This window comes from Glossina fuscipes, unplaced genomic scaffold, assembly GCF_014805625.2.
Source record: "Glossina fuscipes isolate IAEA_lab_2018 unplaced genomic scaffold, Yale_Gfus_2 2, whole genome shotgun sequence".
Taxonomy (NCBI): Eukaryota; Metazoa; Arthropoda; class Insecta; order Diptera; family Glossinidae; genus Glossina; species Glossina fuscipes.
Window position 1 is genome coordinate 24611529 of NW_023998416.1, and position 24149 is coordinate 24635677.

Consider the following 24149-nt stretch of genomic DNA (forward strand, 5'->3'; position numbering starts at 1 on the left):
CTAACTTATCCAAGCAGTAATACTTTTCTTAGATTTGAGAAGCAGATATTCAGAAGAATTCCAAATAGTTTCTGTAGTTACATGTAAGCCTTGTTTGTAGTTTGCAAATCTTTGCTACCGGGTATGAAGGGATATCCTCACGTTAAAGTTCATCTATTAACGATAAAGCGATCAACCTTTTATCCAATTACTATTAAATGCGACGCGCCTTTACTGAGCAAACTTGCTAACATTTTGAATACTATAACTAATTCTACCTAAATTTTTATTTAATTATTTTTCTTGTTGTTGAATATTCAAAACACTACAAAAGTAAAAAAGTTATCGTGTTTTCGAGGATATAAAGAGATAAAAACTTCTTATATGAATAGTTTCAGATTTAAAATTTTTCTGTATTCACCACCAAAGTATAGAAATTTGTTAATTGTCTTATTTCATTTAAGTTAAAAAAAAAAGTTCAGTGAAAGTTTTGTCTTCTTGGTAAGGATTTGTTTGAATCAATGTTGTCGGACGTCTGCTCGCTTTTTTTTTTGTTAAAATATAGGCATAAATTATTAAAGAAAAGAGTTATTTTGGCACAATGTAGATGGGGTAAGGTTTCAACAAGAAAAAGTCAGCCCATAATAGTTGTTACCGCTTCTGTCGACTTTTTATTTAATATTAATTTTGCATGTGTCCTGTGACTATTATCAGTATTATATGGAAGTTAATTATGCTGTTGATTTACTGACTCGCGGAAGCACAAGAAAATGGCAGTTAATGTCGGACGATAGAGGTACGGAAAAATTGATTGAAAATTGAAAAGTATTTATTTTTACCAAATTTTAAATCTGTTGCAATAATTTCATACATCCGAAATCGGGTACAGCAATTATTTAAAAGCATCCGCGTCAACAGTACGACTACCGTCATAGTTGAGACTACCTTCAAATAGCGCAAAAGATTTCAACATCGGTTGGCATTAACATGGCCCATGGAATCGGCCCATTTACGCGGTTATTCATTTCTTCATGCATGTACCTTAGGTGATGAATGTACAAGATTCACTTCTAGGTGAATATAACTTTCTTACCTATGTTTTTGTTTTTGTTTTAATAACACTGAACACTTAAAGTAATTAACTTCGTTTTTTTAAGCCTAAGAATATTTGACATCAGTTTTCTTATAATTCGACATGAGATTGACATTCGACTTTAGACATGAGTTACATCATCTGGCGTGGTATCCAACTTATTGTCCGTTTTAGCCGTTTCATTGGGGACGTCCATTTTCACATAGCTATCTTCATTATTGCTGTGCGATGTTGTGGTTAATTGATCCTGATTGACTGCTGATAAAAGATTACTTTGACTGCATTTGGCATAGGGGTTTATTAGCAATTGATTTGCAAGCATAGTTTCAATATTGTTTAGGATGAGAGCGTGTTATATTCCGACAAAAGCAATGAAAGTATATTTTTTTCGTTATTTTTATTATTTTTTTTTTTTTTTGTAATTTCAAAAATGTCTCAACAACTTGAACTAATAAAGGAGGAAATGCTAAGAAGAAAGTGGTACAAACTTACTTATTACCGCCATTAATTTGACGAACTTTAGCGTTAACTGGTATAATAAGTTGTTCGGCAGTTAGGCCATCGTTATGGATTTGTTGCCATATGGTGGTACGTTGAACTTCTTGGGTTATATTAATTGGCACATTTGATGGTGCATTCATCGCGGTGGCTCCATTGGCCAACGGTATATGTATAGTGGTCGGGCCCGTTTCATTGATGGAATTATACTTTTTATCATTATCCATATGCGAATCCTTAAAATTAAACATTTTAGTTTTTCGGCAAAACAAATGCATTTGAGATGAAATTTGGTTTGGTTTTTGTGTGCTTTATCATTAGCTTACGTGTGTATACGGGTATAAAATTGTTGTTGTTGCTCTTGTGGTGGTGTATAAAAAAGGTGCTAATTAATTATAGGTAAAGAGGGAAAAAAAGCCTGAATAACTCAAAACCCATACTAAATTTTAATAAAAAAAAAAAAAAAAAAAGAAAACAAAAAAAACTTGGACGGGAAAACAAAATTAATAAAAACTCCTAATATTAGATGGTCTAAAAAGTTTTGAGCTTTTAAAAGTATCTTTTCCATTATTTTTTTATTTCATAGCTGCGTATTATGTTATTAAGCTCAATATTTTTTAGACAATCTATTATTTAGAATTATAAATTAACAAACGTTAGTACAATGTATGTGTGTAGATAATGTTTATTAATTATTTTTTAAATTTATTCGTTAACAATTTATTAAATTAGGTTATAAAGCGATAAATACTTTTAGATCCAATGTACAATTTGAAAAAAAAAAAGTTACGTTATTTTTATAAAATTAGAAAATAAATGTTTTGCTCCTCATGTCTTTCAGGTGTACATTTTTCTACTTTAAAACGTTAATAATTCATATAAGTATTAAAATTTTTCTAAATGTTTATGTTTTTATGTGTTTTTTAGCTTCAGCGTAATAAGTTTTTTTTTTTTTTTTGCTAATATATCATTAAAGATATTAAATAATACGTATTTGTTTTAGGTACATTATTATATTGACTTTTGTCATTCGATTGATTAGTTGCTGGTCTTTATAACAATACCACACTTGAAAATTTTATTATAATCTGAAATTTCTATGTCAAAGGAAGCAAACAAAAAGACAATAACCAAATGTTGGATAACTATCATTAGGACAAAACTTGCATTAGTTTTGCATTGTAACCGTTTCGTACTTTAGCTGATCAAATTTGTGCTCGATACCTTCTGTGCCTCGTGAGTTATTTATTAATGAAAGCATAAGAAAATTTCCGTTGTTCTTCCAGTTTTTCTTTTTTTCTCGCCTAAGGTGAACTAGAGGCATTATCATGTAAAGGGCGAGGCTAGTTTCACATTTTGCAGAGTAAAAAAACGGTTGAAGAGCGAGAGAGAGAGAGAGAGAGAGAGAGAGAGAGAGAGAGAGAGAGAGGGAGAGAAAGAAGTTTCTCCTAGATATTTCTTAAGTCTTACCCTTTCCTCACATGCTGCGGCTGCCGGTTTTTTCAGTATCCTTACCATTTAAAAATCTTATGAAAAGATCCCCGTCGTCCCCGAGTGCCCGAGGTGATTACCTAATTTTCAATAACGTGCCGCTTCTAGTTATTATCTATGCTATCCGTATCGTCAGTCGTGGTTTCGGAGCAAATTGCATGAGTTGCGTAACATGCAGTTTTAAGGAGATAGCATCGTATGGTTTACACTAAGCGGAAAAACTATTGAGAAAGAAGTTTGTAGATGGGCTTAGTAAGAAGTCTTTCTGAGCTTAATTTTAGCTCTCGGGGTTGTTAAATAATGCCTTGCGCTAATCAAGAATTTTTACACTTTGTGGGATCTCTGCTAAGCATTTCTAGGTGTTGTAGATCGTATGCAGAAATTGTTGTACGTTTGTCTTTGGGGGTAGAGACAAAAAAATTTAGGTTTCACATGGGGCAGAAGCGGGCAGAACAATAGGTGCGAGGTATATTTTTCAGTTCAATGCGGTCAAGCATATCAGCCAAGACGTTAGACGAAAAGCGTAGAAATTTATCACATCACTAGATCGGTCATAAAACTTCGTCACGAATGCTTTAAAAATCGAAGAATAATAGCTAACAGGTGCTACGGGAGGAGCGATTTGAATGGAAAGTACAACAATTTCATATTCCGAACTTACTCGTAAAACTATATGCGAGGCACCTTGAGAGCCATTGTTGAATTGTGAAAAACAACAGACAATTGCTGATGAAGTTATGGTAGTATTCAAGGCCACTAAATCAATTATAAGCCGTTATATGACAAAAATGTCCAATCTTCGATATTTTCTGTTGACAATTGGTTGGTATTGTATTTGAATCAGGTGGGTCTCCCTGTTTTTTCGACTTTATCGCATACAAGAAATATCATGAAATGGTGATCTCTTCTAAGTCCACATATTTCATCAAACAATGTGGACAAAAATTAACCTTAAGAAGTTTCGATCGCAAAGATCTTTCTTTTAGACCTAACTTTATGTAGGGGAGCAAATGGAATATATGGAATTTGAATCACGTTACTTGCCATTTTATGTATCCTCCAATACATGGACCTTCATAAAAACGATATAAATTTTTTGATATTTTATCAGGAAGCAAAAAAAGGTATGACCTTGTGCGGTTATAGTGTTCTTACTTGCTTGGAAAACAAAACAATTGTGCTTTTACGACGCATAAGTTAATATTACCTTTAATAGAAGCACAGATGTTCCGTTGGATAATTTAGCAGATAAAAACTTTTCATGAAAATTCTTTTATAAATATTTTAAGTTAAAAAAAAAAAATGTTTTTTTCTTTTTAAAAAAAAAAAAGTTTTTACAATTTAAAACAAAAAAAAGAAAAAACAATTATAGCTTTTAGTATTTACATAGGGTGAGTAAAGGGCGGGCGTGTTCGATTATATTACAAAGTGCATGCTTTACAGTGGTGCAGAGAATTAAAACTAGTATCAGAAATTAATAAAATAAAATTAATTACAAAGAAAAAAAAAAAAAAAGTAAAGGAAATACTGTTTACCTTTTGAATAAGTTTTTAAAAAGGATGCATTTCGCTAAAGTGAAATAATAACAAGTGTTTACTATAGTGCTTAACACTAATAAGATAAAAGGGATAATTAATTAAAAATGTAAAACGAGTTAATTAAAAATATTAAGATTAGATATCCGTTAAGTGCAAGTGCAAGTAATTTGACGTATACTTGAGGGGGCGAGGGAGAGGTGCAGTGGGCATGCAAAAAACGAAAGTCTTCTCATATCTTAATTTTGATTATTTAGTTATTTTGCTCATCGCATTTTATCTATTTACGCAATAGACTACTCTGAGCTTCCAACTCTTTCTCATTGGCCTGTTTAAAGTTACAACTCATATTCATATGTAGTTTACTATTATTTTTAGAGGGTTTCTCGTTTTTGGTGTGGATGTTGTTGCTAGCAAATCTACCACCATCACCACTACCATTATTAAAATAAGCCAAAAATTTGCCAAATAATCCCACCTCAGCATCCAATTGATGCAAGTCATCGGCTGCAGCTCGTTTCGTTATTTCAGGCATAATATCATCTAAGATTTTCAATTCGCGTCGCGTGAAGACTAAATCTAAAGCTTTACGTATACCAATCATTACAACCAACATCAAAGGGAATAGAATGGAAGTCGACGAAAACGATTTAATTAACCATAACACGGCCAAACATGCCAACTGTATAAGGGTAAAGAGATGTACTCGTTTAATGGGTACCTGAAAATCGTAAGTTTTTATTACTACTATCCGGCAAAATATATGTAACTTGTACTTACTTGACGAAGGAACATGTAATCTGGTTGATATTTAGCCGGCATAAACATAATCAATATGCGATCGAAGAATTGAAGACCTTTAAGAGACGCTACGCCCATGTATAAGAAGACACCGAACAATACCGGCATCGGGATATGAGATAAAACCGGTGTCAGAAATACCGATATGCCGATCGTTAGGAAAATCAGTACATGAGTAACACGTTGCTCACGTACACCTAAAAATCGTGGCTTCTCGCCAGGTGCCGAACATTCGGATTCCAATTTCAAAGAATTGACATGGTTAATACTTAGAACGGTGGCCGCAACAAACCTTAAATGGAAAAAAAATGTATTAATCCATTTTGATGCTTGAACGCTCGATGACGGTATAGTTTTTCTTACCACGGCAATCCTAAGATGCTACAAATCTGTATTAAGGCCGACAAGATAAATAAATCTAAATGATAGCCACAACCCTTCTTCAATTTATTCTCTTTTCGATTCACAATTACTGCCGTAATCTGCTGATCCATGAATATTAGAATCGTGCCAAGCATGGCCGGTACTACGGCTGCTATACAGCTCCAGAAAGGATTGTTTTCAGTAAAAGGCGGTATAAACCAATTCCGCTCTGGCGAAGTTGGCTTTATATCATGAGGTACTTCTAATTTAGGCGTATCCACTTGCATCATATAATCAAGCATTGACATGCTAACTATGGCTATAATAACTGAAAAATCACTTATGTATTGCCGTACAACGGTGGGAAAGAATAAGGCATTTTTGAAATCTTTCAATATTGTAGAAATGATAAAAGTGCCCAGGAATAGTAGGACAGACATTAGGAAAACATTTGACGTGTCCGGCTTATCACAATCCAAGCCAATTAATGTGCCATTATTAGTCTTGGGGAAATTCAAATAATTAGTGAAAAAGTCACTTCGGTAAATGCGATTAACTTACCAAGCAATCTCCTTTTTCGTATCTAACGTAATCCAAAATGGTGGCATTATTGCCTGAGGGTGGTGTGCAAACGCAATCATACACCGGATGATTCACTGGATATTTGTGACCAATTTTTAAAACGTTTTCAATAGCCTGTAAAGTTCATGAAAAATGATAATGGGTCTGACGATAAATGGGTCTGATGTCTTAGGGAAGATCAGCAACAAGTAAATAATTTATTTAACATAAGCATTGTCTTCTGAAAGCTGATCCGATAAAGTTATTTTTTTCTTTTTATAACTCACATTACTTGATGCACAAAGGTGTATTATGTTTGTGCGTTTGTATACGTACAATATCCACAAGGACTTGAGATAGATTCCGAGAGATTGTACCGATCAATTCGGAATCACTTTCTGAATCGATTTAACCTCGTCCATCCGTCTGTCCGTCTTGTTTTTTATGTTGTTTTTTTTTTAATTTTTGTAATGTTTTGAGGAATGTGTTTTGTCCCACCCTGACGAATCCCGTTCGGATCGGATTCACTTTTTCAGCCGCTTCCCATGTAGCGGCTTATTTCGAAAAGTCTTCATATGAATAAATGTAGCGTATAGGGTATTTAATGGTCAGTCTTGGCCTTCTATAATGTTCCTGTTGACATATATTTTCAGTATAGGCATCGTGTTCACTAATCACATTGTCAGCAAATTTTTCCTGCTAAAAGCACTTGAAACTCTGGCAGAATATCAAAGCCGCTAATCGCTGCTGTCAGAATCGATAGTTTTCGTTGCACATTAATACAATTATATCACTTTCTTCGTCACAATGTTCATCGTCAATCCCTCCACTAATTTCTTTAGAATATTGTTAGGAAATTCTACGCCTCTAATCATTCTGGAAGAATGTTTAAATTGGACATGGAAAAGTCATAAGTTGCCATGTTATATAAAAAGTATGAACTGAGGGTTCATTGAGTGTCGAGTTGAACTACATCAATGCAATGAAGCGCATCTCGAGTTACTGACTGCAGTATGTTAAGTGGTGAGTTGAGTTCGAACGGCATAATTTGAAGTTGTTCGAGTTGTATTAGTGCCTTGAGCGGCGACTCGTGCTGCATATACACAATGATTGGCTCCTGGCGCAAATTAACGGACAGGTAAATTTGGTTCAGAAAATTGACCGCCAGTTGAGTTACCTCAGTATATCGATTTGCAACTCGAGATGCATCAGTGGTATGAGTGGTGCCTAAAGTTTTACAATTGGGTTGACTGAATGACGTACATTGATTCACAATTTCTGGGAAAGCAAACTCAAATGTTTATTTTAAAAGTTTCTTTTCTTTCGGGGAGAGTAATAACAAAATTTTCGGTTATGGAGTAAAAGCTCCCTACGCAATGTGTGCATCTTCCGTCTTATGAAGTTCAAGTGACTTTAGAATGGAAGCGTACTAATCGCGTACGGTGATTAGAGTCCGTTGATATTTCGAACAAAATCGGAGTATGTGTATATATCAGCTAACTCTTGAAAGCAGTTTGCTTGTTATACTATTTCTTGTACAGTATCTTACAGTATACTTGCTGAATCAACAAAAGCTTACAATTTTCGATTATAAACCTTTGCTTTTTATGAAGATTACTTTTTGGCTGATATTTGGTACCCTTTTTTATATCTTGGCCTTTACTATAAATTTATGTAGATTGGACTAAGAGATGTCTGCATGTCAATGCACTTTTTTGTTGAATGGGTTAATTCAACAACAACATCAATAGGGGACTTAGCGAAATTGAAAGCCCCGTGAAAGCATTTCCCGATTTTGTATTCAAAGTTGATTTTTATGCAAGTATATAACGAACGTGAAGGATCACCTTACCGTTATTAGCAGAAAAACTATTGAAAGGATGAAATTCTTACCTTATAAATGAAAATGAATGCGATTAATGTGGCGAAGTTCTCTTCAGTGAAACGTGTTATGTAGCAGACCAGAGCACTAGCATCTACGGCGCATAAGATCAGTAATATCACAGCTATCCAAGTGCCAATCCAGAAGCGGAATGTCATATAATCCCAGCCTTGTTTCTGACAGAAATCGTATACAATCGTTTCAAATACCAATACCGGTCCGGTTGAACCTAAGATGGTTAAAGGTTGACCCGAAAATAACCCATAAACTAGGCCGCAAACGAAGCCGGAAACTAATGACTCCATAGCAGCCATATTACGACCGGTAGCTTGCGATAAAAGTCCACCGAAAGTGATAATGGGAGATAGGCAAGCAAAATACAGAAAAATCCAAGAGGCCACACATTGCATGGAGAGAGCATCACGGAAGTCGGACCAGTACCACGGTATTTTACGCTTAAAATCATTATAAAGGCCGCCGAAAGGCCGACCTGATCTAGACAAACCAGCTTCTTCACGTAAACGTTGCTCTTCCTCTTCTTCATCAATTTCTTCTTTATGTGCTTCTGGCGGACGTTTTCGTATTTCTTGTGAGGGTACGGCAGCCGGTGGTTCAATACGTATGGTGGGATCCCATTCGCCAGGAGGTAATACTGTAACGGCATCCAAAAATTCATCAATGCCGGCTAACAGATGACCCCGTTTACGGGCACGATAGGCTACTTCATGGAAGATTTCATCGGACATTAGTGTCGCCATGGCGCGACCAATTTCATGGAAATTACTTTGACTACCGGGTGGACCCAATAAAATAAAAATAAATCTATTCGCAAAGGGAGAGAAGAAATAGTAAAAAAAAAAAATAGCAAAAGTAAAAAAAAAAGTTAAAACAATTCTCTGCTCATTTACCTGGTAGGTACTGGCACCTCTGTAAGGTCACCCATTAGGGATGCCTCTTTTAGGCGTATAAAAGCGGCTAATGGTTTCTCCAAAAAATCCACTTCACCTACTAATATGTTACTGGCTTCGGCACCGGGTGGTATTTTGCGCATGAAATGCATATTTCCGCGATGATCGCTGATGTCGTTACCGCTACTGTTGCCGCCATGCATTGATAGATTGCTGGGGCTTTTAGTCAAATCCTCTGTTAGGACAGGTAAATTATTGTTTTTATTTCTTTTCTTTAATTTCTCTTCTCCAACAACAATTAGCAAACAAAGAGAAGTAGCAGTACAAAGTCATTATGAAGCCACAAGCGTTAAACGAATAAAAATTTTTTAAAGCAAAATAATAGCAGGGGATGAGGCAGAACCACATGAGATATACACGTAAGTAAACATAAAAAGAAAAAAAAAACAATCAATAAAATAAATTTTGTGTAGCAATACATAAACGCATAAGAAGGTCAATCTGTCATTTTCTCTTTACGGCGAATCACGGAGAATCAGAAACCGGAAATCTGCCAACTATTTGTCGTAAGCCTGCAAGTCGACAATGAAGACCATCTTGATTTGATGACTATACAGATTTTTTGCGTTGCTTTTGGCGTGTTCCTAGGCGGATCCCGGACACTAGCTATAAATTAATCAAAATTTTGCCTTTTCATACCCTACACCACTTGTGGTTCAAGGATGTTTAAAGTTTGTGTGAGAGGGCTTGAGATAGAGCCACATCTTACGATACCGATCGATCCAGCAAATCATTCTGAAGCTTGTCTGTCCATTTGTTCACCTTTCTTTCTCGTTTTGGCGCTTTCAACGCCATTTTTTTGGTTCACAGACGAGCACTATTGCAGATGGTTCGGACACTTCCCATATAACATCTTATTTTGAACGCTCTTTATAGGAATAACTATAAGTGTAGTACTAGTGTAGGATATTTGATGATAGGCAGTAGCCCACTGTATCGTTTTCATTTGGTTTTTTTTTTTTTTTTTTTGTCAAGATTTGCGTTTTTGTCAACTGAACAAATATGTTAGATGGGAAGGCTGTTGCACAGGTTAAATCAACCTCAGTTTACTGCGCACTGTAGCATACTTTTGAATGCTAGATTCAAAATGACAAACTTAGCATAGTTTCAGTGATGAGTTTTAAAGTTTACTAAAAAGTACCATGAAGAGAAAAAGAGGTGACAAGAAGATGAAAGGGAAAGAGATGTATGTATTGTATGAAAGGCTTTTATGAAAGTATTGAAGCATAATGCCAAAGAAAGAAATTTTAGAATACCGTACCATTACCGATTAGTTATATAATTTGTAGGATATTATATCACCTTTTTGTATCATATTGTTCTTCGAATTTTCTTATTAGTTCACGTAAAGGCACACATGCATTTATGAATAATGGAATTGAAAAGTATTTCAACAACAATTGTCTCCACTAACAAATTGCAAAATGTTTTGCAAATATGAACAAACAAGAAAAAAAAAAAAAAAAAAAAAAAAAAAAAAAGAAAATCTTCTGCCACATTCTCTATACAAATTAAAACAATCTGTGAATTCTTTTTGTTTACCATCTGGTACAGCAATTGTTTTGGTAATTTTGGTGCCTGGCACAGTTAAAAAGCGTCCATCATGGCTGCCATCGGCATCAGATTTATTTCCATTGGTGTTGGCAGTCAAGGATAACGGTGAGTTTGTTGTCGTTAAGCCCGGTGATGTTGCATTACTTTGTTCATCCACTGGAATAGTTAGGCTTTGGTTTTTATTCTATGCATTGTTGTTTAGTTGCTTTGCACGCGCATTTGTATATATATATATATATTTAATAAGTTTGTTTTGAAAACTTGAAATTTTTGGCTTTTTGAGTAATTGGATTTATTTGAAAGTTTTCTAACCGTTCTTTTTCTCTATTTTTTTTTTTTTTTCTGTTACAGTTATAATTTTAATAGCCACCACATGCATTGTTAAAATTCATTCCAATTTGTTGTGCAAAAGTTATAAGAAGAAATCGCTTAACTGTATGAGTTTTTTCATGACTATTGCGTTCACATTGAAACTTGTTCAATACTAACAGAGTTCTCTCTACGTTTGCCTAATTTGCTCTAAAGCAGTGAATGCCTTAATTAAGAAATGAAATTATTTGCATAACATTTTATCGATGAATCGCTTTGATTATCTCTATAAGGGGTAAGAAATGTTTAGCTTTTTATTCAAAATGGAAAAGGTTTGTACAATCGGAAGACTATCTATGAACTAAAAGTAAAAGCGGGTCAAATTTCAAATATAGTCAAGTTAACGTTTGACATTGCGGATTTTTCTAACTGGTAGTATGCCAAATATATTATAGGTCTACCTAGAATACATAAATAATATCCTGGTTTCCAAATATGGTCTGGAATGAATTGTTGACTTGAATCAAACCTTTCCGCATGCATCCGATGTTGTCAAAAAATCATTTTACTCTACTCGAACTCACAGACGCAACCCCGTCTGGCTGTCCACTTCAGTTCGATGAAGAGTGATTAAAACAACTTTTGCACAAAAGTTCTCGTCTGGCAAAGAAAATACAATGCTCTCGCATTGCTATAGACAATCAAGTGCAACGATTCGATATGATTACTCAGAAGAAAGGCTAATCAGCAGTCTAGAGCTTTTTTGTAGCACGTTCTCCCTCATATCGCCAATATGACCAGGCAAGCTATTCAAATGGCTGCAAAGTGCTGTCGCTCTCGCTCTCGCTCTCGCCTTATCCTCCTGATTTAGTACCAACGTCTTTCCGCTTTTTTAGATCTCTTTCAAATACTGCGCGCGGAGTCTCAATTCTTATGTAGAATTGAGAACTTGTTTGGATGAAAAGACCGGGTTATATCTACTAGCAATGTACTGATGAAAATCTTGTTGAACGTTGAGAAGAAGTTAAAAACAAGAACGAGGGAATATATTATTGATTAATTATTTATTCATTTTGATTGAAAAATACTCGTTTAAAAAATTTAATAAAAGGGCTTCTAACTTATTTGCCAACCTACTATATTTTTGTACTTTTGTGGCTCACTCGGGAAGCGTTATTTTCATTTGCAAAGAAGGGTTTAGAGGATTATATAAACCTTGGAAACGCCTAGATTTGTTCGTATTTATAAAAATATATACGAGATACATATTTAATATCTTAAGATCATAGAATAGAATGGAAGAAATCAGTTATAAAAATGTTGTAAAAAACGAGTGAACTGAAAGGAAGAAACACTTACACAGTGAAGAAGTGAGAAGAAAACATTTAAAAAGGAATTATTTAATGTGTAAAAAAATTAGATTCGCTTTATGCCGAATCTCGCGCACCCACCACAGCAAGCAAGTACCTGAAATGAATGTATCCGTTATTAACTGTAAAAGCGTCTGTTCGCGACTACTTGAGCTCTTTTTTTGCGCTAAACTTTTAGATGTGAAATATCAAAAGATCTGCGCCGTGCCAATACAATGGATCGATAGACAGACGGACTCAGAGTTCTGAGCTTTTTCATACCCTAAATACTTACTGCTGATTGTAACAAAATTACCATATCTCGATACTACGGTGGTGGGTTTAGGAAAAGATTTCAAAATTTTTATATAACATCGAAAAAAAAATCATTCAAAGAAACAAAGTAAATCGATAGAACGAACAAACGTTTAGAAAGCGATTGATTTCCAGTACTTGAGCGTCTCGGAGAAAGATAAGTGGAGCAAAAAAATTCGTTAAAATCTTAGTGAGTAAAGAAGTATTTAAAAAACGAATAACAATTCTTTGGAGAGATTAGAAAAAAATGAAAAAAAAAAAACGATTTTTTTTTTTTTTGGTTTAAATAAGACCTTTAAGTTTTGCTGCTGAAGCGCCGGGAGAACTACAACTAGCATGACTGGTGTGAGAAGTCGGTGAAGCGCCTGCATGAAACCAAGTGGTTACACCAATTGCACCCAGATGAATGGTGGTAGCAATATGACCGAAATCGGCTAAATTGAATATGAATAAATATGTTTATATATATGCATATATTTATAGAGAGAAATATATATATATATATGTATATAAATATATATATAAAAACAATCAGTACAATAACAGCAATAAATAAATTTAATTATTTAAAATTCATTCAAGTGATAACTAACACTAAAATAATGTCAGCAAAGCCTAGGTAATGAGTAATGAGAAAAATCATTGAAATTTTGTTGAATCACGAGAGTTTTGGCATTAGTCGAACTGATAAGAGAGCTTAAAATTGTATTGATTTTCAATACAATTTCATATATAATTAATTTGTTTGTTGTAAATTTGCAGAAGATTATCATCTATCTACCTGTAGGCACGCTAAGGTAACAGCGATGTTGATCTCTGTTAGAAGCATAGGATTGTGTTGGTGTCAATGTGTGCAAGTGCGAGTTGCTGCCGCCATCTAATCCTGTTGAGGACACATTGACATGCATTGATTGCGTGGAAGCATATTTGCTTGCATAACCACCATAAAGGTCTGTGTAGTGTAAAAATATATGTGTGTGCAAGTGTTTGTTGGTGTTTAAATGTGAAGAAGATTAATGCTTTTCTTTACTTTTCTATTTTCTCTCGTGCATGCACAAGTAAGTAAATCATGAAATCACTTAATAAGGAAACGAAAAGATTGCATAACATGAGCGAGCTTGCAAATTCCATAGTTCATCGAATTTATGTCGAAAGTAGATTCGGTGATTATATGATGCGTTAGTCCGATTTCATAAATTCGAAGAGCTAAGGAATTTAGTCATCTCCCCGCCCGCTGTTATGTCTATCCTCTAGCTTTCCTGTCATAGTTCCTTTAGCTATCGCTATCTCTGTCTTATCTAAAAATCTCTTCCTATCATGACATGTTAATGATAATGATGTTAAAAGAAACACTTGTTACTAACTGAAAAATATTGAAAATTCATTGAATGATTTTTGTTAAATTATATGAATTTTTTTTTCCAAATTTTACTTTTAATAGATATTATCATCACCTACAACATTCACATAAACGTACCATATATCTATGTAGTATGTTAATCAATAAAAACGTATTAACTCACTTTTCGATGAAGAATGATTTCGTCCTATATCGGTTAGCGAGCGTATTATTGGCAATTTGTGTCGTCTGTTGTATTCGTGCTGATGACGATGACGTCTTAATAGAGCATCCTTGACTTTGTCGCGTGACTGCGATGGCAATACGCCAGCGTTTAACATATTCTCACATACTAAATCAGCTATTAATTCTAAATTGTTAGCCTCCATATCCAATATAACTGTGCCATTTAATAATAAACTGCGCAGCTCGAATAACGAATGCAGTGATAAAGTAGCCACATGTGGTTTAGACCAACGATTACCACCCTCTTCGACGTCCTCTTCAAATTTAATCCATCTGGCGGTTTCTTTCCACTCAATTTCATCGCCTTCTTTAACCAAAGTTAAATATTCAGAAAAGAGAGGATGCGAGGTGGTCCCATCATCGCCTTCTTCACCCAAGATAAATTGTACACGCTGAGCAGGTGGCGTAACTGTGTTAATGAGAAGAGATAAATATATGCATACATGTATGTATATATATATATATGTTTATTTTAAATGTATTTTCAAACGAAATTGTTTTGCAATCGTTTTCAGTGAATAAAAACACTATTTATTATTATTATTATAACAACTTGTCGTGTTAAGTGTAAAAATAATTTCACAATAATAAAGAGTATCGTCTTAGACTCAGTGGTCGTAGGTTCAAATCTCAACTGCGGTAGAGTTTTCAATAAAGCTGACACCGCTAGATGCTAGTGCTTTATGACTTTAGTTTTAGAATTTATTTCTCTGGCTAAAAAATTAATAATAATATCAACAAAAAAACTATTTAAGAGGAGTTTCTTTTTTGACTTCGTGCTACAGGAGTATTAGTACAGGCTTGAAGCATATTTTGGATGCAAGCTAAATGGAAAAAACATATACTCGCAATGCTTTCGCCAGGTGAGTGTATTCTCAGCACTGTAAACTTTTACTTTCTTACAACAATTATCAGATCTGTAGTTCGATGGCTTGTCGCATAAACGCACAAAAAAGACCGCACAAAAACAGGTTTGAGTATGTGAGTATTTTCTAAAGCGAACCAAAATAAAAAAATATTATGATGGTTTACAGTGCACTCGTAAATACTCTGCACTACCTCGCACTACGAAATACGAAATAAGTCATTTTTGAAATAAGTCATTTTAGGAGAAATGCTCGAGAAAGTGGTTTGGATTATGTTCAATAGCGTTTATACTTGGGGCAAAATGCATAGGCGTTACAAATTTTTTTACATTACCTTAAAAAATTGCGACATATAAGTTAGACACAAGAGTATAAGACGCGCAGACGGACAGATAAGCTTAGATCGAGACAGAAAGTGATTCTGGGCCGATGGCTAACATAAAAACCGGATCTACGTCAAGTCCTCCTAGGTATTGTGTGCTTTCGCACAAAGTCATTTTACTCTTGTACCGCAAGTGATATAATGTATGTAACAATATGTGCAGCAAGTTTAAGATTTCCATTTTAATTACTTTAATTACGAACGTTTCAACAAACATAGGGAAACTCAAATTGTCTTAATCGTACATGGGTTTTGGAAATTGCATGCCTAAAGTAGCTACACGTGTGAGGCAGAAATCGAATACAAAAACAAGAGAAATGTAGTCCCGCAAGGCTGATTACCCACACTACTTTGTCTAATATAATATTTCAGTTATTCTCGTGGCAGCATACTAAAAATTGCATCTGTTACAAGCGTACCTTTCATGCGAACTCCTTTAAAGATCGCGGCCTAAAAGGCAAACAGAAGTGGTCAAAATTTAGTAAAATTAATTTTTTTAATGTTAATGTTTAAACTTTATGTTATCCTTCATTCATTTGCGTTATAGAGACCTAAAAATTACATATTAAAACTTGCTTACGCTTATCGGAAATGACTTACAAAAAATAGGCATATGAGGTCCAAATTTCATGCAATTAATTTTTATATCAAATTACTATGAACCAATTTCCACTAAAAAATATTAAATACGAGATCGTTTTGCCATGCAAAGACTTGCTTCTTGATGGAGAGGTTACATGAAAGGCGTTTCAAAACAATGGCCCCTTAGGCTTAGATGCCAAAATAATAGCACGTAGCGATTTTTTTCAGGATGTGTTGAAAATTGCAAAATATGTCATGCAACGATTTTATCCAAATAAGTCGTTGTAGGGTAAGTGATCACAAAAGTTGTCAGATTAAATCTAGCTTTAACAGCGTGCATTCTTGAGTCAGGACGGGTCGGGGGTATATAAAATTTCATCGAGATATCTCAAAAATTTGCGATCTGTAGATTCCATACAAGACTGTCTATATACCACACAGTAATAGATAATCTCGGTTTCAAGTTTTGTACTTTTTATGCCCTAAGCTGTTTGTGATACACTGTATGTATTATCTTTGTGCGAATATATATAAGAGGTAGAAGGACTTAAGATAAAGCAATCAATTGAGAATCATTTCGGAATCGATTAAAGTTTGTGAGTCCCTTTGTCCGTCTCAGGTCGTTCCATCTATTTTCCTGTTTAACCTATAGGTAGCAATATTTCAAATATTCTAACAAAGTATGATATTTTAGCTCGAGTAGGAATGCTGCTGAAGATGGACTAATTCGGATTATTTTTACGACCACTTTACATATAAGATCTCATTTTGAAGAGGTCAGGAAAATTCGCAATTTTTACAATTTCGCGAAAAAATCATTTGAAATTAGCAATATATATATATTGCTATTAAATTGGCAAAAATAAATATATATGTGTATATATACATAAATGTATATATACATGCAAGTTTGAAAGCCTTAAAGGGACTTCTTTAGATGGTAAAAAGGACAAATTTTTCTCAAAATTGCTCCATAAGAGTAATTTGACATGGCATCAAATTTGGATTACATGGATAAATTGTGTGGAACCCACTCACAATAAGGATATTCTCTGCCTTTACTTGGCGGCAAAGCCTACCTTTTAGAATTTCATGACGGAAATAGGGGACATCTTTGAAAGAAACTTACTTTTACTAAAATCGATTCAGATTTTGTGCTTTTCGATGGAAAGTAAGCCGTTACACGAGAAAATAATTCAAGTTTTGGTATCACGTAAATAAATGAGAAATTAATTTACACGAAGAAGCGTAAGGTATTTAATAGTCGGCCTTGCTGAATTATATCTCTTAAGAGCCGTAGAGTTTTCAATAAAGCCGATAGACTAGTGCTTTAAGAGTTTAGTCTTTGAGTTTATTATTGGTCTGGTTAAACTAATTATAATGATAGCAATAATAATGATAATCCTTTTTCTTACGCAAGTTGAATCGTAACAACGAAATTAATTTGATAATTAGCTTATATGGTAGTTGTTTTTTAATGACAAAATACATTGTATGCTAGAAATGTTTAAATTTAAGAAATTTGTTTTTACCGTAAAAAAATGTAAATTATCATGAATTCGTGGAAATAAATAAACGTAAACGTAAATTGTAGGCGTCTCAGTTGGATAAACACGATTAGTTTTACAGCAATTTTAGCATTGACTTTGAAATATACCTATGAGGGTATTTTCAATGAATGCTTGCAGTAAGTTGAAGCTATTGCTGATGCATAATATATTAGGTTGCCTGAAGTGTTTCAAGCGTTTTCTTGTTAAAGGCGTCCCACGCTTAACGCTCGCCAACCTGCAGTTATTCATATAAGAACATTTTAAAATAAAGCGTTATATCGATCGAAAAACTGATCTGATACGAACTATTCGCAATTGCTTTCGTCCTTGGGACAAATTTCATCGAATTGCGACATATTGGGAGAGAACACGAAAATAAGACAGACAGGCGGAAGGAAGGACGGACGGACAAGCTTCAGAATCAAGTTCTGAACCGATCGGTATAACAAAATGTGAGTCTATTCTAATTCCATCTGGGTGTTGTAAGAATCCGTACAAAATTAATACGCGATTGTGCCACAAGTGGTGCAGGGTATAACAAGTAAGACATTTATGTTCAACCTCGGGTGAACCCTTTATCTTCAATTTAAAAAAAAAAATGGGACTTCGATAAGCAGGCGTGGCCTTCTTCATTTTTCTAGATACAATGAGTGCTGAGTTGCATCGTTATATCTGTATGGGTACAAGTGATTCGGTTATAACGGAGTATAATTTTCTCACCTGCTTCCAATAATAATATATTTATGCTAAAAATTATTTTTAGACGACACAGCATTTACAAGTTTTAGATTTGGAATTATCTTAAAAGCCATTGGAGAATTCTTTCGAAATTTGATCAGTGATCTTAAAGAAAGTGTTCTTATTGAGGTTTTAGTCTTAATAGTTGAGGCTGTAAGAGTTTTATCAATAATTGACAAAAAAGACGGACAGACAGATTGAAATGTTATATTTTAAGAAAGAAATCTTCCACGCCTACTTTTTCCACTAAAAGAAACTAAAACGCCACCAACTTAAGTATGGGAAAACGGGAAAACATGATTTCTTTTGAATCTTCAAAGCAATATGAAAGAACCTACCACTTAGCACAAAACCGTATAGAGACAAAATCCTTAAAGATAAGATGGGAAAAATTTCTTCCAAAGCACTCGAAATAACGTATTTCGTAAAATGCTAGAAACTCAAAATACAACTCGAGCTTATTTGCATTTTAAAACAAACTCAAAGACTTTGTTTCTCGTTGAAGAGATTCAAAGAAAAAGGGATTATGTTCCCTTACTTAATGAATGAGGGAAAAGAAAGGCAATTTAAGTTTTCCAAGTAATAAACATTAAAACGGGGGGAAAAGAAACGTAATTTGAGTTTTCCAAATAATAAATCTTTTAATATAATCCCACGGTCTGGAAATTCTGCTTAATCACTCACTTCATGGAATTCCTTCAATTTTCATAACTGAAGCTAGGTCTATACTTGAAGCTATGACCAAAGTCAAAAACGTTACTGTCAACGATAGTCTGTCTGCTTTAAAAACTATCCGGCAACTCTCAATTTCTAGCCGGAGTATAGTTAACACATTAACGAATATCAAGACAATATGCGGACATAGAATTAAAAAAACACTTCGAGCGCCTGGTCGTATCGGGTGGTTGGGAAATGAGCAAGCGGATCGAGCAGCGAAATCTACCGCTTGTCCATTTCTAATAATGGACGATATCATGGGAAAGTTGAACCATCAAAGACACATTTGGACAGAAAGTTAAAGAGAAAATGATGGAAGCAAATATACAATACTATCATCAGCACTACTCCTCTGTTAACCCTTAGCTATATACCCAATCTTATATCCAAAAAAATATTGACAAAATCAAGATGAAGCCATTTGCGAGAATTCGCCTTAGCCATACAATTGCAACACACCAATTGATCCTAAAAGAGCCCTCCTCGCCAATCTGCAATTTTATCCAAATTCTTACAATAAAACATTTTCTCTGTGATTGCTTAAACTTTTTCTTTATAGAAGAAGAATCGCGTCTGCAATAACTAATCCTGAAATTAGCTACGGAATACCTATTTAATATATCACTTTATTAAAGCTACCACAAGGGTCAATACCTAGTTATACCCAATACCACTTTTGGTACTAGATATAGTAACTTTGTGCTGACGTATGTAAGACCCAGAAGGGCTTAAGATAGATTCACTTTTTATTATAATAATCGATTTGGAATTTAGAATTGAAGCTGGTACGAAAAATTTGCTTCGGCTCGGTGCATTTTTTAAAGCGCCTTTCATATAACCGCTCCTAGAAAACGGTAATCTTTATATGATAAAAGGGTCTAATTTTCAATATTTCTTGGTGAAAATTGGTTCACAATACTAAATTGGGAAAGAAATCAACCTTATCAGATTTGGTCCACATAGGTTTATTTTTACGGATATAAGGATTCTCAGGAAATGTAAACGTCGATATGCCAGAAAGGCCTAATTGTTTATGTTTTATGACGAAAATTTTTTCATGACATTCAAAACAAAGTGGACTGAATTTGAACGATATGAAGCTATTTCTTGGACCCCACTATATATAACGTTTGTCACGAGTAGCAAGTCCGTAAGAGAAAGTTTTACTTTTTACTATTGTATAATTTGAGAATTGATGCTTGATAGCAATTTATCACGAAAATTAGCGGAAGGAAATTTGGATCACTTAGATCAATTTTTTAGGGCCTGATATATATCATGAAAAGCAAGCTCTTGTATGGAGAGGAAGTATTATTTTCTAGTTTTTATAACAGAAACTGAAAAATACTACAATTTTTAGAAAGTAAATTAAGTAATTAAGTTTGCTGAATTTGGACCACGCCCTTTGATGTTTTGGGCACCCTTCAATATGTGGACTTTCCTGAGAAGTACGCCTTTGAAGGAAAGTAATCTTTAGGTTATGATTAACAAAACAAGTGAATAACTGTAGTAGGCAAAGTGGTTTAGGGTGACTAATGGTCAGCCTTGCCCGACTACAATGTTCTTTTTTTTTTTTCTCTCCTAAAATAAACAGCCTAAACTGCTAATATTGAAGAAGAATTTATTTCATTAACCTAAAAATTGCATATGTAATAATTATAATAAGAATTTTCACATCCTTTCAAACTTTATGTCACAGGTAAGAGGAATTTTTTTTTTTTATTATTTGAACTCTCTAGGCTCAGTTCCAGTTAGACAAGAACAAAATAAGTATTGAGATGGAATCAATGGATCAATGGGAAATATATTAGGTTTTCAGAGAATGCGAAGACCTCGTAGGCATACCTATATCTACTTGTTGCACATGCACATGACAAAATTAATGTACTTCTTGATTGGTGGAATATAATGTAAGGAGATTGAGTCATGCCGAAAGTTAATTGTTGCTTTCATTAGTTGTAAGACTGAATTTCCTTATTATCTATCGCATGTTGTCTAACAATTTGCACAATTTAAAATGAAGACGCGCGCGCTTTTGTATTTTTTATTTTTATTATAATTTTGTTGTATAATTTTCCAACTGATTATCATTGAAGCTTAATCTGTGGGAATCAATTGTAAAGCAGAGATTTTCGTTTTTTGCTTTCTGTTGCTTCTTTTTTTTTTTTTGTAAAGTTAATTTGTTTTAGAGACATTTGTGTCATGTCACATTTCCTAGACTATTAAGGGTAGACTAAGTTCTAGACTGACACATATTACGTGTTCGCATTCAGCATATTTTAATCGTTCTTTACTTGTAGCAGTTCGTTTGAAAGTTTATAAATATGAATCCTTTCAACGATTAGTCTTTTATTTAACTTTTTTTAACATGTTTACCTGGACGTTCTATTTCGGTTTGTTTATCGTCGCCACCGCCTTCACCTTTACCGTGATGGTGTTTACGCTGACGTCTTTGTGAATGACGACGGCCGCCAGGCACGTGTACACCTACATAAACAGTATGTGCACGATGTCCTAAAATAAACAAATATTCGTAAATGATTTATTTATTAAAATAGCACTGATTAAGTGAATGAAATATTCATTTAAAAAAATAACAACATGACAACAATTTTATTCAGTTTTAAGCGAAACACTAGATCAAGAGGAGCAAGAAATTTGTGGCGTAGTAAACACGCTTACCTTACATCGCCATATATGTCCTAATGGCCAGAAATTTGTCTTAAGGCTGCTCTGTGTGCGTCCCTGCTTATTGGGTGGGGATCTGTCTGAAGATTGGAAATATGTTTTAGTGGTCTGTCCAGAAAATTTTCATGCAGAAATTTAGATTTTGATCTGCTTCTGACCCTCTATAGTACAGAAACGGTAGTTGCCTTAAAGGCGTTTGGTTCTTTTGTTTTCCTCAAGCGGTATGTTTTATCCGCATTATTTTTTTGTGTGGTGAAGGGAGGGGTTGGGGGTCTGTTACATGGGGCTCTTAAGTCTTTTCAGATCTTTCCCTTCTTGTGCTATAGTAGGGCAATTGAAAACCGTTTCGACTTCTTTCTACATTGCTGTTGTCGTGTAAACTCGGTTTCAAGCTTTGCTAACTTTTTCGTCTGATCCCAAGACATCCTGTCCCTAACAAAACGAAAGAAGTCGCGATAAACCCCGTGCGCCCAGTCAAAATACAATGTCCATGTGCGTTGTGTTGACTGGTTCCATATTTCTGCAGTCTCTATCCCACATCGAGTTTCAGTTTGTATGGCACCAGACGCAAAGATTATACTTCTTGCAGCATTTTTGTCTCCTTTATATCTGGAACCGCGGGGATGAGAAGGAAGGGAAATGGCAGCGGGAAAGGTGCAGGAGTTTCGTGGTGGCTTCGAAGATCGTGGGAACATTACATTTTTGCCAGAGGTCACGCCAAGCGATACATATGTTGTTATTCTGAAACTGCACGGTAGCTTCCCTTCATTCCTTGCGTCAGTGACAAAGCATCCACACCTTACGAATTTTTTTGCAAGCCTATGAAGCTTCATCGCCTTGCTTGGAGCGATGTTACAAAGTGCAGCGAAAGTTTTCTTAGGTTCTGTTTTTTTTTTAAAAACGTCAACTGAATTAACAATTGTCACAGTGCTTTTTTCAATATGTATAGATCATCACTTTTTGCATATAGATAACATGGCTTATCCGATCTATTTTTTAGGCAAAAGGGCGCAAAATTTTCCCTAGATCTAATAATCTGATAAACTAATTTATATAATATAAGCCTAACTCTCTTTTTACACGATTATTTTTAAACCCGAATTAAAAAGAGAAAAAAATCTCTTTTTACACGTGTTGTTTTGTTTTAACACGGTTTTCAATATTGATGAATTTTGTTAATAACTTTTTTGAAGAATTTTTTTTAATGAAGTTTTTTCAAGAATTTCTTGATGAATTTTTTTAACGAGTATTTTATTTCTGTATTTGTTATAAATTTTTTCATTCTCACTCCTCATAAATATGCATTGTAACTTTGCTTTATATTTTTCACAATTCAGTTAGATTATGTTGATTATGTGCGTAAATGAGCGGGAGTCCCCTAATTACGTATAGAATAAAGACGTAATATATTTTTTACGCAATTTATTTTGCTTTTTCAAAATGTAACTTGTTGTTTATAATTTATTTAATGACGCACAAAATAAATTCTTAAATGAATTCGAACAAGCTTTTTTTAATATTGTTTACTATGCTTTTCAGTTGCTTTTTTGTTATCTGCTACCAATCCGCTATTTTCCTATTTAGCCGATATCTTTTTTTCTGCGAATGTTTTGGGAAAATATCTATCGTGTGAAAAAGGAATTAAGCGTGTTATACAGTATATCCTTCGGATATGAAAATTGGCTATTCCTTGCTTTCATTACATTCGTTTAGCACGAGCTAATGTTATTCAATAGGTCAATATTTTCTAAATAAAGTGCTGTTGTCGTTAAGAAAGGTTTTGTTTCATTGCAATGGCATAAATACACTATGAAAACCTTCAGTCCGCCAAATTGTTAGCAAGGAAAATTATTTGAGCTTTTTGCGGATCGTTTGCGTCAACTCTACATAGCAGAGTTAAGGGGATGCAATTAATGAATTTCGCATTGCATTATGCAATATATATATATATATATATATATCCTTCAGCGACATCGTTTTGGTTCGATTGAATGGAAAGGCATATTCTTCGAGATGGAAGAAGAAGACGATGTTGCTGATTAAATGCTGAAGATATTGCCATGATATGTGCCATTGATTTGGGTTACAATGCTACCCAGTTAAGGAAGTTTCAATGAAAACTTTCATTCTCATTGTTATATGATATCATAAAAATATTTCACTTCGATTGGTTAGCAATGAATATTTTTCGATATTCGAAGAAATTAAACAATTTTTATTACTAATCCATAGATATGAAATGTTTTTATGACAACATGTCGTAATGCAGTCAGAAGTTGGTAAGACTTTAATTTAAATATCTATCTACAAAGACAAGCTTGCAGGTTGACAAGTGTGTATAAC

At 34.2% G+C, this 24149-nt stretch overlaps 1 protein-coding gene across 11 annotated transcripts in view; it reads right to left on the bottom strand.

The window, feature by feature from the left end:
- Positions 1-1146: 1146 nt before the first annotated feature.
- Positions 1147-24149, bottom strand: part of LOC119633632 (electroneutral sodium bicarbonate exchanger 1) — an 86121-nt gene continuing 63118 nt past the window's right edge. For 2 of the 11 annotated variants that reach the window (XM_038027271.1, XM_038027263.1), the window contains exons 3-14: positions 21495-21632; positions 14222-14692; positions 12992-13132; positions 10714-10881; positions 9112-9346; positions 8215-9025; positions 6322-6456; positions 5761-6263; positions 5377-5689; positions 5075-5317; positions 1565-1806; positions 1147-1350 (exon numbers count right to left, since the gene is read on the bottom strand). In XM_038027271.1, coding sequence (XP_037883199.1) covers positions 1194-1350; positions 1565-1806; positions 5075-5317; positions 5377-5689; positions 5761-6263; positions 6322-6456; positions 8215-9025; positions 9112-9346; positions 10714-10881; positions 12992-13132; positions 14222-14692; positions 21495-21632 — 3557 coding nt within the window. In that variant the 3' untranslated portion in view covers positions 1147-1193. Of the gene's footprint in view, positions 1351-1564; positions 1807-4379; positions 5318-5376; positions 5690-5760; positions 6264-6321; positions 6457-8214; positions 9026-9111; positions 9398-10713; positions 10882-12991; positions 13133-13479; positions 13651-14221; positions 14693-21494; positions 21633-24149 lie in introns of those variants that run through there. The other 9 variants (XM_038027265.1, XM_038027264.1, XM_038027267.1 and 6 more) reach the window with 9 other exon arrangements.